This window comes from Elgaria multicarinata, chromosome 6 (genome assembly GCF_023053635.1).
Source record: "Elgaria multicarinata webbii isolate HBS135686 ecotype San Diego chromosome 6, rElgMul1.1.pri, whole genome shotgun sequence".
NCBI classification, from domain to species: Eukaryota; Metazoa; Chordata; class Lepidosauria; order Squamata; family Anguidae; genus Elgaria; species Elgaria multicarinata.
Genome location: NC_086176.1, coordinates 110,407,344 through 110,425,080, shown reverse-complemented (window position 1 = coordinate 110,425,080; position 17,737 = coordinate 110,407,344). Strand labels below are relative to the sequence as shown.

Below are 17,737 nucleotides of genomic sequence, written 5' to 3'. Positions count from 1 at the left end.
AGGACGGCACTAACAAGGCACTTTCCTATTTGGGCTTTTGTATTCAAAGGAGCAGGAGCTGCTCCTACTTTTATCCATTGGGGTCTTGCAAAATTGGGGTGGCAAAAAGCGGACATCAGGAAAAACTTCCAGACTGTTAGAGCAGTACAACAATGGACTCAGTTACCTAGGGAGGTTGTGGGCTCTCCCATACTAGAGTCATTCAAGAGGCAGCTGGACAAGCATCTGTCAGGGATGCTTTAGGGTGGATTCCTGCATTGAGCAGGGGGTTGGACTCGATGGCCTTGTAGGCCCCTTCCAACTCTGCTATTCTATGACTCTATGACTATATCTCTGTAGTAAATTCATGGTCAGCTTATCTTCTGCCACCTGTGGCCAATGTTAAATCACAGGGGTCATTAAGGGATTTTTGTGTGTGAACCGCCCAGAGAGCTTCGGCTACAGGACAGTATAGAAATAAATGAAATGAAACGAAACATATATTCAAAATCACATTACATGACAAAGAGGAACTATTCTGTGCAAGGCGGGGAGAGGGGAGACCTTGCAAATGTTTCGCATTTCTCAATGCACATCGTGAATGCTGAGAATAACATAGCTAATGTTCTGCCAAGCTGTAGGGCCCCAGTACTCAATAACTAATGCCCTATTTGGCAACTACCTTTTGTTGGAGGGCCAGTTTGAGAAGGGAATGGTGGTGGGAATAGGAGCTAAAATGTGAATTGCTGATACGGCTCTCTTATGGGCATCAGTCGCCCTGAGGAAATGACTTTTCCCAGATCTACCCTTTGGGTTACTTGTGAAGAAGGAAGGAAAGGAACCTCTCGTGCAAGCACTGAGTCATTACTGACTCTTGGAGGGACGCCAGCTTTCGCTGACGTTTTCTTGGCAGGCCTTATAGCAGGGTGGTTTGCCATTTCCTTCCCTGGCTGTTATTACCTTTCCCCCAGCTAACTGGGTACTCATTTTACCAACCTCGGGAGGATGGAAGGCTGAGTCGACCCGAGCTGGCTGCCTGAAACCAGCTTCCGCTGGGATCGAACTCAGGCCGTAGGGAGAGTTTCAGCTGCAGAAACTGCTGCTTTACTGCTCTGCGCCACCCGAGGCTCTGATACTTGTGAAACAGTGCTCCAAACACTGGAAATGAGAAAAGAGGGCAGAGAGACACCTTTCTCCTTTATCCTGGTGCCAGGTAAGTGGGTGGAGAGGAGTAACAAAGTTTGAAGGTTGACAGCTGGATGGGAGGAATGGGGGGAAATGTCGAGTTCTTCTCCGGCTTGGATTTTTAATCCAAGCCGGAGAAGAACTCAGGCATTGCAATTGTGCATCTCCTCTTCATGGCCAGCATGGAGCACGTACGCCAGCTGAGAAGCCATACCATGAATTTGTCAATTTGTCCAGCTTCAAAGTTATCAGAGTTATTGTCCAGCTTCATTTCGTCGGACTTTCCTTTGCGACCATAAATCTGGAGGAAGATGGGGGCGTCCGTCCCTGCGCCCTTCATGTCAGTCGTCCATATCCACAGTGACCAAGGATTTTCTACACAGACATACACAACGTTTTTAAATCACTGAATAAGCCCGGGTGGTAAAGAAGCAACATTTTTTAAAAGAAAGCCAGACCTAAACTAAACATTGCAAGGTGATAATAAAGTGAAATGCCTTTTCTTTTCCTGGCAGGGCTCCCAATGTCTTTAATAGCGATGTGCAGGTGTTCAACAGGTGAAGCTTTCCAGGGCTTGGAGGAGATGCAGCAATGTGAATTGCTTTCCATGCAATCAATAAACGTCAGCTATTTATCTCAGCAACACATTCACGCTAGCCCCGAAACCACAGCCAGCTTTTGCATGTCTCCAGCAACCAAAGGAAAATTTGGTTCTCTGGACATGAAGGAGCAAATCTGAGGCAAAGCATCTACGTCCATTTGACAAAATAGTTTAGTGAACTGCAGCTGTGCTGGACTGCAATTCTTATCACTCCAGTAGGAATGACCATTGCCCCAGGTTGAAAGAGGCTGGCAAAGTGTGCTGACAGTAGGGACAAGGGAAAATGATGTTCAAATGTCTGCTCAGCCATGAATCTCTCTCAGGGCCAATCCTCACTAAGGTGTCAACCTGTACCTGGTCTGCATCATTTCAGATTGCAGATGGGGCCCCCTAATATAGTCTTCTGCCTGACATGGTATATTTCTACGTGCAAGGATTTTTATTTTTTGTACAGAGGAACATTCCATCTTGTGACTTCTCTCCCTGACATGCTAGGTTTCTATGTGGAAGGGAAGGGGTTTTTTTTATTATTGGAAGAACTTTCATCCTTGAGAACGTCCACCTCCATTCTGAAATGGTACAACCCAGACACTAGGGATGTTCATCACTGGGAAATACAGTTGATTTTAGGCTTGATGGAATTCTGCAGCATGTACAACTTGCTTTATATCTGTGAGTGAGCCATGGGCTGTTCTCCAAACTCTGGGAACTTTTTTGTGCATTTGGGGGATGGGAGGTCTGCAATTTGCACAAATTTCTGAGCAACTTGTGCAAATTCTAGCCAAATTTGCACAAATTCTGCTGTAATTTGATCAAATTGCCCAGAAATTTTGTGAATAACAGAACTTTAAAATAATGTGTGTAAAGCTCCCAGAAAATCTGTAAACTGGCCTGACTGGCAGATAGAGTTGGGCATCTCAACAGGGAGTGAAACAGAGTCCAGGTGGGCATGCCTAGGAAAACTCATCAAACTCCCCCCCGCAAATAGATTTCTCTGACATCCCTACCAGACACAGGTGAGAACAAAAGCTCAGTCTAACCTATCTCATTGTTTTTAAAGAAGGTAGTAAAAAATGGGGTGCAGGAATAGGAAATCCTCTTTTAAAGTTTCATTGGGGAGGATGTATAAAAAGGAGCTACTTTCGAGTATATCTCCATTAACACCAGTGATAATGTTAAGGAATTTCCCAGGAAATTTAAAGGATAGTTTGAGTAAAATTTTAATAGAGGAAAAAAGAATGAGATTAAAAAATTGGTTAAGCGAGATAAACACTCGTGAAAAACTAGAGGAGGTGTTAAAGGGGAAGAATTTAACCTGGTTAAATTATTGGCAATTGGAACAATGGACGAATAAATGGTTAAGAGATAATGGTGAATGTAGAGAATTGACAAAATTTGAGGAGCTGATTGTTAAAAAAGAAAAGGAAAAGGGAGAGAATAAAGGGATAAAAGGTTTAACGAGTGGAATATATAGAATACTGGTTGGGAAAGGGGAGATAGAGAATATGGGAAAGATGGTTTGGGAAACAGATTTGATGGTACAGATAGGGCAACAGAGTTGGGAGGGAATATGGAGACAAAGAGTGTTGAGAAACATGTCGGTGAGAATTAAAGAAAATTATTATAAAATTATATGGAGGTGGTATCTAACCCCAGTGAGATTAAATTAAATAAATAAACTGCATTCAGCAAATTGTTGGAGAGGCTGTGGGGGAAAAGGAACGTATTTACATATGTGGTGGGAATGCGAATATGTACAAAAATTGTGGAAAATGGTGTTTAATGAGATAAAGAAATTGTTGGAATGAAGATTGATGAGACACCCAGTGTGGCATTACTATCACTATATGGAGATTTAAAGTGTAACAAAGGAACTAAAGAATTGATAACAAACCTGCTGACAGCAGCGAGATTAATTATATCTAGGAACTGGAAGGTTCAGGGAGATTATCGTATTGAAGAATGGTATAAGGAAATTTGGGAGATTGCCATTAATGATAAATTGACATGTAATATTAAAGTAAGAAGAGGCATAACAAATATGAATGAATTTGAAGGAATTTGGAAACAGTTCCTGGTATATGTGTTCTCTAAGGGAAGTGGAAAACCACCACCAGAAGAAGTAATGAGATTTTGGAAGCAGGAATAGATCCCAAAGGGTGAAGGGGAGCAACTGTATTGTATTGTATTGTTTGATTATGAATATTGACAAATTACAAATGTTATCAGTCGAGCTTTTTTTGTTTTTGTTTTTCTATTTTTTTTATTGATTGTTTATGTTGATGTATTTTAATTTGTGTTAATAAAAGTTATATATAACCTATCTCATTGAATTGCCCTGAGGAGAGATTGGGATAACCCAGGCCATAGCTAGAACTAAGGTTTATCCCTGGATCGTCCAGGGCTCAAACCTGTTCATCTAGGTGACACACAGGGGATCCAGTGCTCAGGCAGGGGCGAACCCTGGATGATCCCAGGATAAACCTTAGGTCTAGCTGTGGCCCCAGTATACATTGCTTGGATATTGGTGGAGAAAGGCCCTGGATGCATGCAACTGTGATGAGTTCTAGAACCGAGCGATCGTTCTGCAAGCATAACCCTGGTTTAGATGGGTCCCGAGCCTCTAACAGGGAGCCTCGTCATGGTCCACGTTTGAAAATTAATTCCGACAAAGGTCTTGCAAAGGGACGGCAAGGAATTCTCCAGCCCGGGCAGGCAGAAGGGTGAGATGACAATACAAGTTATCCCATTGTATGGCAGTGAAAGGTCACCAATTACTCAAGGCCGCTGTTTCCTGCCCGTTTAATATACAACAGCCACAAAGGAATTATACTGTCACTAGCAATCAGGGTTGATAATATGGCCGTTTTAAAGGTCATAAATGCTTTCACTGAATGGACCAGGCCAACAAGATAAAGTGGTTGGAACATTAAGGAATGGTTGCTTTAATGAGCCCAGTTTCAATGGAAATTGCTTCTTAAGCAGGACGGACGATTCGCCACAGAGGCGTTCTCGCTTAGATAGAGCCCAGACCAATTTTAAAAGCATCCGTCGCACTAACGTGACTAGGGAGGGAGGGGGATGCACAGCATGAATTTCCTGTGCCGATTATGAACCTGACTTTCTGTTCCGGAAGCAAATATTGATATTGAGGTTAATGGATCTCCTGTAGCCAGTGGGGGTGTAGGATCTTGCCAGAGCCTCCAATTTAAGACTTTGAGTGCAATCCTAGGCATGTTTTGCCAAAGGGGGGGGGGGAACTCCTACAATTCCTAGCGTTCCCTGACTGGGAAATGCTGCGAGTTGTAGGAGTTTTCCTGGCTAAACATGCATAAGGTTGTGGCCCTAAAGGCCTTAGAGAACTCTAGGATTGATGTTACATCAGGGTGACCATATGGAAAGGAGGACAGGGCTCCTGTATCTTTAACAGTTGCATAGAAAAGGGAATTTCAGCAGGTGTCATTTGTGTATGCATGTCACACCTGGTGAAATTTCCTCTTCATCACAACAGTTAAAGCTGCAGGAGTTATACGAGAGTGACCAGATTTAAAAAGGGTGGGTGCCTGCAGCTTTAACTGTCGTGATGAATAGGGGATTTCACCAGGTTCTCCATATATACAAATGACACCTGCTGAAATTCTTTTTTCTATGCAACTGTTAAAGATACAGGAGCCCCGTCCTCCTTTCCATATGGTCACCCTATGTCACATGATCTTTTCAACCAGCAGCAGCAGCAACAACAAAACAACAAGCAGGCTTCCCCAAGGGAGTGGAACCCAAATAAATTCTAGGACAATTGGGGTGAGTTCCTGGAACGCAACATGTGCCTTTCAGGTCAGACTTAGGGCATGTCCAGACCAGGGAGGGGGAGGAGGAGGAGGATCTCAAAATATGCTAATCACGAGATCATCCCCCTCAGTCTACATGCGGCATGTGACATCCTGGGAGGAAAAGGACATCGCGGCCGCCATTTTGTTTTGTTTTGTATCGAAAAGGAGCGCAGGAGCGCTCCAGCAATAAAGGGTTTTTTGTTTTTTTAAAACTCCTTTTCCCCCCACCACACCCCATCCTCGATGGGCATGGGGCTCCTGAGGTTCCCGGGTCCTTGCAGTTACTTGCGAGGAGCCTGGATAAACCAGGACAGCCACCCACATGTCCCACAGTCTCAGGATCGTTCCGAGAGCACAGGAAAAACCAGGACAAAAGTGTAGGGCCATATCCCGGGGAAATACAGGGATCTCCCTTCCCTGTTCCCAGGATCCATTGTGTGTCATGTGGACGCACAGGGATGATCCCAGGACGATCCCTGGGATGTTGCCCCTTCTAGACATGCCCTTAGAAAATTAAACGTAAAGTATTCCTTAGAAAATTTAATCGGGCTCAGGATGATATGTTTTTAGGGATGGGGGAACTCACCCACATCCGCCGTGATGGACGCTCATGCCCGCTGCCACCCACCACTGCTCTTCTGAGACTCAGCAGCCATCCAACCCCATTGCCAAAATGGTGCACTTCCCCCTGCTGTGTCAATGGAGCTTAAATTTCGCATTCCCCCCCCCCCCCCAGCTGCATTAAGGGCAGCCATAACGGCCCCATTGATCCAGCAGGAGGAAGTGAGCAATTTTGGCAGTGTGGGCAGATGGCTGCCAAGTTCTCGTCAGGGCCTCACTAGCACGCAGGTGCAGGCCTGCGCTCGTGCCACGGGTATCCAACTGGGTCCAGGGGGGCCAGACTCAGGGAAGTCCGTCAAACTCCCAGACTCAGTCAGTGTCATGTCTAGCCCTGCTCCTCCTGGGTTGGAAGAAGGTGTTTCAGGTGATCAATCAGAATCAGACTCTGAAGAAGAGGAGTCGGCGCCGGAAACAGGCCAGCCTGTACCAGTGGGGGAGAAAGCTCCCACTGGCTCGTCACCAGCTGGGAGTGAACCCTCTCCAGAGCTTATCTTGTCAAGGGCAAATAAGACACAGTCAGTGGGAAGCCAACATTCTTCCAAAGGGGAGAGCATGGACAGATTAGCCGATCCTAGAGTATGCCACCAACTAAAACAGGCAGAACGAAAGGAGGATGAGAGAAAGTCAGCCCAGCTGGCAGCCCATCAGAAGCTGCCTCAGAACTAGTCTCTCTGAAGTTAACGGGTCTTGGGAAAAGGCTTTAGATTCTTCTTGAAAGTACAATTGTCTTGCTTAGTTTGCATAGTTTTGCCTAGGGGAAAGTTCCAAGAGATTAGACTCTCTTCAGGTGGGAAGAGATGTTTATTGCTTGAATAAAGCTTTGTGGATTACTTAGCAGGCCTCGTCATTGTCTCCCAGGAAGGCAGGGTTTTTTGCGAAACACGACAGTCAGGCTGTGTTGCAACTTGGGTTGTTGTTGTTGTTGTTAATGGCAAAAGCCACTTCCTATGATGTCTGTATTGTTTTGCTTACCATTGACTTTTAGGAATTTGCTTTAAAGTGACTATGCCTGAGGGTAATATGGAGAGGGGGGCAGTTACATTTGTGGAGATCCTTACGTTGTAAAAGAGGAGGAAGCCCTCTTGCAGTAGAACCAAGCGGGTAAGGTTGAGGCTGGAGGCATTTAGGGAAGTATTAGAATTTTGTTTTTGCTTGCAAAACATGTGTGCACGCTCCATTGGAAGCTCTGAGTGTGAGCACATGGCCACTGTAAATATTTGTAAATTTTCGAGCACATGCTCACATTCATCTCATTCCCAATTCCCAGTTCAAATTGCACAAATTTCATCCATACACTGAATCAGCCCTATCTTTGGCCTATGTAGGAACATTTGCGCAAATTAGGGAATTTGCACACATTTGGGAAAACTTGCACAAATCTCCCATCCGATGGCTACAAAATTTGCGCAAATTTCCCATTCACGCAGAGCGAGCAGAGATCACAAACACGAACGGGAATCGGGTACGAGATGAGCAGAGAGACGGTATTCGGAGAATCCTGGTGATCTCAAACGTCACTCGTTCGCCTGTCCCTAGTAGTAATGTTCGGTGATAAAGCCTGCCCTGAACCCTGAACACCGCGCTGGGCAACATCCAGTCTCCCACAGCTGCATGCAGTCCCCAGCCTAATTTCCTGTAGCCCTCAGCCTCATTTCGAAAGCCCCAAAAGAAAAAACACACACGTTCCTATCCTGTCTTAGCATAAAACACACGATAAAGCTAAGCAAAAGTCGGAGTTGTGGCCTGTATTATACACAGCAGCAAACTGACGACAGGAGCACTCTGTTACCAAGGGGTGGAGGGTACCACCTGAGCCTTGCTCTCTTGGGCACCTACTTTTCAGTCTCTTCTGACGAAGCGAGACCATTTCATAGAGCTCCCGTTCAACCAGCCCATCGCCTTCGTCCTCATCCAGCCACTTCGCGCAGGGGAAGGTCTGTTCAATACCAGTAAATGGGCAGTACACCACCACCTGGAAGGGGGAAAGGAGGCATAAGGAAACAGCACCAAGTCAGATAATCCATGTTTTACATTGCCCATATCATCTACTACTACTACTATTTATTTATTTTCTATACCGCCCAATAGCCGAGACTTTCGGGGCAGTTCACAACACTTCACACACAAAAATACAAAAATAATAATAATTATATAACACTAAAGCATTCTAATACAGCCTTCCTCAACCTGGGGCGCTCCAGATGTGTTGGACTACAACTCCCAGAATGCCTCAGCCAGCTGGCTGGGGCATTCTGGGAGTTGCAGTCCAACACATCTGGAGCGCCCCAGGTTGAGGAAGGCTGTTCTAATACAACATGCTCCAAAAGTTTTTAAGGTACAACACTTAAAACAATTTAAATAGCTCAAAACAATTTCAGTAACAATTCATTAACGGACCTGTTCAGGACAGTTGACATAAGCGCCCATCGTATGCCATTAAATGCCTGGGAGTAGACGGCGGTCTTTAACTGGCACCAAAAAGATGACAGTGTTGGTACCAGATGGGCCTCAGTGGGGAGCTCTGTCTAGAGTCGGGGGGCCACCACTGAGAAGGCCCTCTTCCTGGTTGCCACGTTCCGAGCCTCCCTCAGAGAAGGCACTCAGGGGAAGGTCCCAGATGTTGATTGCAGTGTCTGGGTAGGTTCATGTCTATCAGGTATTGTGGTCCCAAGCTGTGTAAGGCGTTATAAATTAAAACCAGTACTTGAATCAGGCCCAGAAGCATACAGGCAGCCTTCTGGTCTGATTTATTAATCTAGCTGCTGCACTTTTCACAGTCTTCAAGAGCAGCCCCACTAGAATGCATTGCAGTAGTCTAACTTGGAGATTACCAGAGCATGGATTACTGAAGCTAGGTTATCCCTGTTCAGATAGGGGCACAGCTGGGCTACCAGCTAAAGCTGGTAGAAGGCATTTCGTGCCACTGAGGACACCTGGGCTTCAAGTAATCTAGGTGAGACGTAACACACACACACACACACAAGCAAAGTTTTAAAATTAGAGGAAGGCAGGAAGGGCTGAGGCAGGATTATTATGGGATTGAGTTATTGGACTTTAATTATTTAATTTAAAAAAAAATTAAGGTGACCTTAATTATTAATGAGCCTCGTGTGGCGCAGATGGTAAGTGGCAGTTACTGCAGCTGAAACTCTCCCCACGGCCTGAGTTCGATCCCAGCGGAAGCTGATTCTCAGGCAGCCGGCTCAGGTCGAGGTAAAATGAGTACCCAGCTAGCTGGGGGAAAGGTAACTGCGACTGGGGAAGGCAATGGCAAACCACCCCACTACAAAGTCTGCCAAGAAATCGTCGGCGAAAGCAGGCGTCCCTCTAGGAGTCAGCAATGACTCAAGTGCTTGCACGAGAGGTTCCTTTCCTTTCTTAATTATTAACAGCCACAAATCTGAGGAAATCACAACCCTTGGTTTTAACAGGTAAGCTATTGCCATTCAAGACAATTCAGTGCAATCCTGATCCAAACGGATGTTTACATCCTTTCTGAACAATCCTAAGGGTGTTTTAAGATGGGTGGCTTAACCTCTTTCATCACACAGCACATACATAAACTATGGGATTCACTACTACAAGATGTAGTGATGGCCACCAATTTGGATGACTTTAAAAGAGGGGTGGGTACATTCCTGGAGGAGAAGGCTATCGATGGCTACTAGCCCTGATGGCTATGTGCTACCTCCAGTATCTGAGGCAGTAAACCTATATATGCCCCAGTTGCTGGGGAACATGGGTGGAAGCAGGGCTGGGCAGAGGGGGTGCCAGTTGGCATGGTCCTACGATTTTGAGGGGGGCTACTCCGAGTCCCCCTGGGCAAAGTTGCTTGATTCTTCTGTTGTTGATGATGAATTTGCCCAAAGAAAAGCACAGAAAGCATTTCTGAATGTGAAGAAGTGATGTCTTCTATACATCTTGAATAAAAGTTCTTGCCATGACCTTGTTTATAAATTGTTCTAGTTCATATGTATTTAGAACTGGTTAAAAAAAATACTTAATGAGCAGTTTGAAATGGGGCCTACATTCCTATCTGGCCCAGGCCTATTAGCAGCTTTGCCCGGCCCTGGGTGGGAAGATGCTGTTGCTTGTGGGTTCCTGATGACATGGGCCTTTGGTCTGATCCAGCAGGGCTCTTCTGATGTTTTTTTAAAAATTGCAGAAGAGCCGTCGACTTAACGAGCCCATCATTGATTTCTGCATAAGGCTGGATGTCACGCCGCATATATTAGTTAAAATCAGATTTGCACCATACGTTATTACGTTACATTGACTGGCTAACTTGCCGGCATCGTAATTGAAAAAAGAGCAGCAATTTTTTTTTTTTTTTTATCAAATGCTCCGGGTCACCCTGGCCAGACTGCAAATGGGAAAAATGATTGGACAGCTGTCCGAAGGCGTTAAGTGACCCGTTCTCACCTTCTCGCAATACCAGCCGGCGCTGACGCCAGCGTTGGCATGTCCGATTGAGACGCGACTCAAGGGACTAAGCAGAGCGGCGATCTCCACGTTAAAGAGATCCGTCCTGGCACGCTCGAATTCGCCGCCCTCCAGGAAAACCTTTCCGCTGTTTTTCAGCCCTTTGGAGCCATGCATGACAATGTGGATCTTGGAGTTGGTGCCGGCCCCTCTGATGTCCCCGGTCATTACAGCGACATTATAAACCATACCTAGGTGGTGGGAGATTGGAATAATAATAATAATAATAATAATAATAATAATAATAATAATAATAATAATAATAATTTGTTACCCACCTCTCCCTCTGGATCGAGGCGGGGTACAACACAAATACAAACACCATAAAATACATACAACTAATTAAAACATTCAAAACTAATACATTATTAAAAGCAGCACATTATTAAAAAGGCATCTTATAATTCAACTGGGTAGGCCTGCAGGAAGAGATCAGTCTTTACGGCTTTCTTAAATTCCAGAAGGCTGTTAAGCTGACGAATCTCTCCCGGCAAGCCATTCCACAAACTGGGAGAGGCAGAAGAAAAGGTCCTCTGGGTAATAGTTGCCAGCCTTGTTTTTGTTGGCTGGAGTAAATTCTTCCCAATGGACCTGAGTGTGCGGGGTGGATTGTACAGGAGAAGGCGATCCCGCAGGTAGCCTGGACCCAAACCACGTAGGGCTTTAAAGGTGATAACACTTTATACTTTGCCCAGAAACTAATTGGCAGCCAGGGAAGAGATTTTAAAACTGGTGTAATGTGGTCCCCCCTGGGTGTACCAGTGACCAGCCTGGTGCACACACAGAGAGTGCAATGAGGAACTACCATGATTGTTACCAATGGCAGTGCCAGCAGTTGCTCTTTCTGCAGTACTTCTACCGTACAAGTTCAGTGTGCTTCATATTTATAGCTTGCTGTATTTCTTGGGGTCAGGATGAGAAACAGCAGTTAAAATTCACACAAACACCCATATCTTGCCTGATACATTCTCTAGCTATGAAGTACATGAATGTTTAATGAGTTTTTTTTTTTAATGGGCATTGATGGCTAAGATCATCTTCTTGGCTCGCCGCTCTGACCATGTAACTCCACTTCTGAAATCTCTTCATTGGCTTCCAATTCACTCCAGAATCCAATATAAACTTCTCCTGTTGACCTACAAAGCTTTTCACTGTCTAGCTCCTTCCTATCTCTCCTCTCTCATCTCACACTATTGCCCCGCTCGTGCTCTTCGCTCCTCTGATGCCATGTTTCTCGCCTGCCCAAGGGTCTCTTCCCTTGCTCGGCTTCGTCCATTTTCTTCTGCTGCCCCTTACGCCTGGAACGCTCTTCCAGAACATCTGAGATCCACAAGTTCAATCGCAGCTTTTAAAGCTCAGCTAAAAACTTTTCTTTTTCCTAAAGCTTTTAAAACTTGATTTTGTTCTGACTTTATACTGTTTGTTTTACTCTACCCTGTGCCTGTTTGCATTCTCTTCCCCTCCTTATTGTTTTATTATGGTTTTATTAGAATGTAAGCCTATGCGGCAGGGTCTTGCTATTTACTGTTTTACTCTGTACAGCACCATGTACATTGATGGTGCTAAATAAATAAATAAATAAATAATGGCTAAATGATGCTTGGTTAAATGAGCCTCCATGGCTTTTGATAGCTTGTGTCTACTAGCTAATGCACACATCCCACCTGTTCATGAAGGGACTGGAGTGAAACACTGGTAGACAGTATCCAGCAAAAGGGACAGACGTCTGGTGTGTGTGTGTGTGTGTGTTTAGCTTGGCTGTCAAAGAGCCTCTGGGCAGCTCAGAGCACATGCTGTTTTGGCTTAGGGGGACTGCATTACAAACTAACGCTGTCTGTCCAGGCCCTGGTTTTCCCCTCCGTGCTCATCTTGAATTATTTGTACACAACCAGATATCATAAAAATGTCAGTCTCCATGAGTGCTCCTTCCTAAAAACAAGCAAACGACGAAAAAACAAACACCTGATTCTGCAAAAGGCTGCCTGTGAAATGCAAGAGAATATAATCTTGCACTCAGGGAAGTGGAGATAATATAAGCATTGCAAAAGGACTGGGCAGGAAATAACGCTTTGTAAGAAAAAGGAAGGGCCTAACCAGGATGATCAGGGGTCTGGAAACAAAGCCCTATGAAGAGAGACTGAAAGAACTGGGCATGTTTAGCCTGGAGAAGAGAAGATGGAGGGGAGACATGATAGCACTCTTCAAATACTGAAAAGGTTGTCACACAGAGGAGGGCCAGGATCTCTTCTCGATCCTCCCAGAGTGCAGGACAAGGAATAACGGGCTCAAGTTACAGGAAGCCAGATTCCGGCTGGACATCAGGAAAAACTTCCTGACTGTTAGAGCAGTATGACAATGGAATCAGTTGCCTGGTGAGGTTGTGGGCTCTCCCACACTAGAGGCCTTCAAGAGGCAGCTGGACAACCATCTGTCAGGGATGCTTTAGGGTGGATTCCTGCATTGAGCAGGGGGTTGGACTCGATGGCCTTGTAGGCCCCTTCCAACTCTGCTATTCTATGATTCTATGTGCAGAGAAAGCCCCTCCTGGCTTGGCTCCCACTCACCGCAGGCCCTGGTGAGAAAGTCAAGTGCCATAAATCACAGACTGTCCACTCAACAGCTGGAACCAACAGTTCAGACTTCCCTTTTGGGAATTGCCTATATTATATACCCCATCATGGCTGCACAGCTGCACCTTGTCGCTTAAATAACGCCGCTGCCAACTCTCAGCCACATTGGGCTTTTTGCCGCGAAACTGCACTTCTTCGCAGTGTCGTTTCACTGCGACTTTTTTGATTGCTCTGATGTCACCGTGTTGTTTCTTCGTCCATCAGTGGCGGCTTTGGTTTGGGTTAATAAAGTGGGTGTACCAAAGGGCGGATCCCAGCGCCCGGCAGGTGTGGGAATGAAGGGCAGGGGGCGGGCTCCGTAACCCTCATAATGGCCGCCATGGTGACGTAAAAGTCGGGGAACAAAAATAAGGGCAGTTAAGAGATATAACACATAAATTAAATGGCTTGTAGCAGCGCAAATGTGCTGCAACAGGCTTTCAAAGTTGCGCAGAGTTGCCATTTTTTTTTAAAAAATGGTTTGTGGGGTTTCCTGTTCTGACAACGGCGCTGTGATTTTTCCCAGGCTGGATAGTCCCTGCTCACTCACTCCTGCCATGTAACTCATAGAATCATAGAATAGTAGAGTTGGAGGGGACCTACAAGGCCATCGAGTCCAACCCCCTGCTCAATGCAGGAATCCACCCAAAAGCATCCCTGACAGATGGTTGTGACAAACTTTAAGTATTTGAAGAGTACTATCATGTCTCCCCTCCATCTTCTCTTCTCCAGGCTAAACATGCCCAGTTCTTTCAGTCTCTCTTCATAGGGCTTTGTTTCCAGACCCCTGATCATCCTGGTTGCCCTCCTCTGAACAGTAGAATAGTAGAGTTGGAAGGAGCCTACAAGGCCATGGACTCCAACCCCCTGCTCAATGCAGGAATCCACCCTAAAGCATCCCTGACAGAGGGTTGTCCAGCTGCTTCTTGAATGCCTCTAGTGTGGGAGAGCCCACAACCTCCCTAGGTAACTGGTTCCATTGTTGTACTGCTCTAACAGTCAGGAAGTGTTTCCTGATGTCCAGCTGGAATCTGGCTTCCTGTAACTTGAGCCCGTTTTTCCGTGTCCTGCACTCTGGGATGATCAACTCTTTTGAATCTGCTTCACAGCAGCGATGCTGCAGGGTTTTGGTGGAATCAGGAGGCAGAGCGGTGCCATATAAATACGGCCCTGCACTTACGACATCACAGTCCATTCAATAAACACACGAGCAAATGTGATCGGAAGCTTCTCAACCTGAGCGATTCACCTACGGTGCCATTTGGGTCCTAAGCTGGCCCTGTTCCAAATTCCTGATTCCACCCTAGCTAGGCAACAGCACCCACCCACCCACCCCGCCAACGGCTGCTTAGCCATCGAGCCAGACTTGCAGCACAATGCCAGGCTAGCCGTGACAGTCGCTGCTTCCTGCCGCAACCCAAGTTTAAGTAAAACACAACTGCCAGTTTGTCCTCGCAGGTGCGTCAAGTTCTTTGAAGGCTGCCTGTGGCGCCACTGTAAATACGACAGCTTTCGTTCTGCGGAGATTTCGCCTAGTTAAATTGCATATAGCTTTGAATAGGCCCCAGCAGGGGTCTTCCGACGGTGATAGCCTTTCCCCGCACAGCCGGCAGAGAGGAGCGACGCCTGAGCAGCAGTTCAATGATGCCAGCAGCTGTACGGCGCCACTAAGCAGGGTGAATAAATCAGTGCTTGGTGCAAAGCTACACTGGTGCTCATCTTCAGCCATTTCAGTGTTGGATCCTGGAATGGATCCTGGTTATGTTTTCCATTGATTTGTTAATTGCTGAGGATCTGGAGGAACAGAAGACTCAGCAGAAACTTAAAGGTCAACTCTACACCTGGACATTGAGTGTCATAATTGAATAATTGTTTAACTGATTGTCTTCAATTAAGGGTTGCAAGGAGTTGCATCATTGTACAGGTTGCCTATAAAAGTAAATGTATTTTCATGTGCAAGTATAACTTCTAACTTCCATGTCCCTCATGTGTGCTGTATTGACTGACCGTTTGTAAGTATTTGTGTCTGTATTGCCATAACTAAATTATATATTTATTTGCCAGTAAAAAGGTTTATTTTAACCTATACAAATCTCTGTCTTAATTCATGTCTTTGCTAACTTGGCTGAGAACCGCTGTAATCTCTGCTAGTTTCTGTAAGGGCCCAGACAGAAACTTAACACAAAAGGTTATGTGCCAGAAGCCCAGTCTGTGCAATAACTAAACAGCTTGTAAAGCCATAACTCAACAGTCAGATGGGAGGAAAACCTACGGCCCCCTGCGATGCACCAGGGGAAAGCCAAAGCCTGCGCCTGCAAGTGGATATTTCCAGAGCCAGGCATTCAGGGTGGGAGAATCAGATCTGTCTTTACACATCTAGGACCTGGTTTTCAGGTGTGCTGCCTACAAGAAGGTAAAACCTTTGGAGCGCCGAATACAGGAGAAAGGAAAGGTGAGTGACAAGGACCAGGAATGTCACTTTCCATAGCACCTCCATGTAGTTAAATCCAGAATGGGTCTTACAGGCAACTCCAGATCAGCTGGCTGGGGGCGGGGAAAGGGGAAGATGGTATCTGGTCTAAAAAGACAGTGCAAGGTACCCAACAGGGTTACAGAGAAGTTTTTTTTTGGTGGGGGATGAATTGCTTGGAGGTTCCACATCCAGCCTGCAGAGCTTGCATGAGTTCCTCCAGGGGGTGGGTTTGGTTTCTAAGCCCTGCCCCTCACTGTTATCTCCAGTTTGAGATTGGAGATAACCACAGGGATGCCGGCGCTGGGGATCTGGCTGGCACTGGAAGGAGCCACTGCTATTCCCAGCACCGGCTGAGTGGCTTTGTGTCCCACGTGTCACCCCCGCGACATGTGGGTGGAACAGTGCCACAGGGCAAACCTGGGGACTCAGCCTGCAGCCAGGTGCTGGGAAGGGTAGCCCTCTTTCCAGCTCTGGCCAAGTGGCTGCAGGCTGAGTCCCCAGGTTTGCCCTGTGACACCGCTCCAGCCCCTCGATCATTTCAGTTGCCCTTTTAACAAAAGAAGCACCTGAACTGCTTCTTTTGTCAAAAGGTCAGAATCCGTCTGTTGCTGGGGCTCTTATTAAATCAGCCAATTGGGCCAGTGACAGTGGGAGAATCCGATGAGTGGGAGAAAGAAGACACAGGCCTAAGCGAGACCTACCTGAAAGTCCGGGGGAGAGGAGGGGAGACCTCGCGGTGCAATTAACGTGAGATCTCGCCCTCATTTACACATAAGGCGCGACAACCTAAGGAAGAGAGGTGTTGCGCCCACCATTTTTTAAAAACATTCTTAAAGGGAAAGGAGCGCACAAATGGTAGTGCACAAAGGTAAGTGGTTTTTTAAAAATTTCATTTCATTTCCCCGCTCCCCCTCCCTAACCCCAATGGCCACAGTGCTCCTGAAGAGCACTGTGCCCCATTACTCCGCGTGAGTAATCGCGCAGAGCTGGATAAACCCACGGAAATGGGCCACACGCTCCATGGTCTCGGGGCTCAGCCCAAGACCGCGGAAAAAGTGGGGCCAAGAGGTAGAGCTGTATCCCGGGGCAAGGGAGGGATGATCCCTCCCTGATCCCAGGATCCCCTGTGCGTCATGTGCCGATCCTGGGGATCGCCCCGGGGTATAGCCTGGTCTAGCTAAGGCCACAGTCTTTTTTCCCCCCAGCCAAGATACTGAAGCATAAAGCTGATCAGTGTGGAATTCAAGGGCAGCTTCCCCACCCCCCATCAGTCGCTCAAATAAATAATTAAGCCATTCAGAAAGGGCAACTTGCACCATGGAGGCTGGGATTCCTCTGGCAGAAGCCTGGATTAAGCACAGTTCCCCAGCAGGCATGTTGCTTGCCCAGATGCCTCAAGGCCCAGAATAGTTTCCTGCATTGTTATCCTGCCTCCTTCCCCAGGAGGGCAGGAAGTTTCAGGCAGCCTTCAAAGCATCGATGTCCTTTGGAGGAAAACGCCCTGAAGGCCCGGGACACCGTTGTAATAATAGTTGTCTGCATCACAGCCTAGGGCAGCCTTCTCCAACCTGGTGCTCCCCAGATGTGTTGACTGGGGTATTATGGGAGTTGCACATCTGGAGGCCACCAGGTTCGGGGAGGCTGGTGTATGACAATAGGTTGAAAAGAAGGGCGTGTGCACACCTGTAAGATTATGTCTTGCCAAGAAACATCCCGTTGTCCATAACTTGGAGACTGAACTGCCCCATAGAGTTTCTCAGTTTTGCGAGTTGGGTTGCATTATTAGATAGTGCCAACGCCTGGCATCCTCGGGCAGGTACCAGGGACCCAGCAGTAAACTGCTGATGTCTTGCGCTGTCTCCCGGGCGCTAAAAGAATACAGCCTAGCAGTCTAGCAATGGTGGGTGGCCATGACTACCTGCCATATTAATTGGCATGTGAAGTTGCTTCCTGCGTC

At 46.6% G+C, this 17,737-nt stretch overlaps 1 protein-coding gene across 1 annotated transcript in view; it reads right to left on the bottom strand.

The window, feature by feature from the left end:
- Positions 1 to 17,737, bottom strand: part of LOXHD1 (lipoxygenase homology PLAT domains 1) — a 250,714-nt gene that overhangs the window by 171,205 nt on the left and 61,772 nt on the right. Inside the window, exons 10-12 of the mRNA XM_063128805.1 lie at positions 10,639 to 10,889; positions 8,053 to 8,188; positions 1,379 to 1,539 (exon numbers count right to left, since the gene is read on the bottom strand). Coding sequence (XP_062984875.1) covers positions 1,379 to 1,539; positions 8,053 to 8,188; positions 10,639 to 10,889 — 548 coding nt within the window. The remainder of the gene's footprint in view (positions 1 to 1,378; positions 1,540 to 8,052; positions 8,189 to 10,638; positions 10,890 to 17,737) is intronic.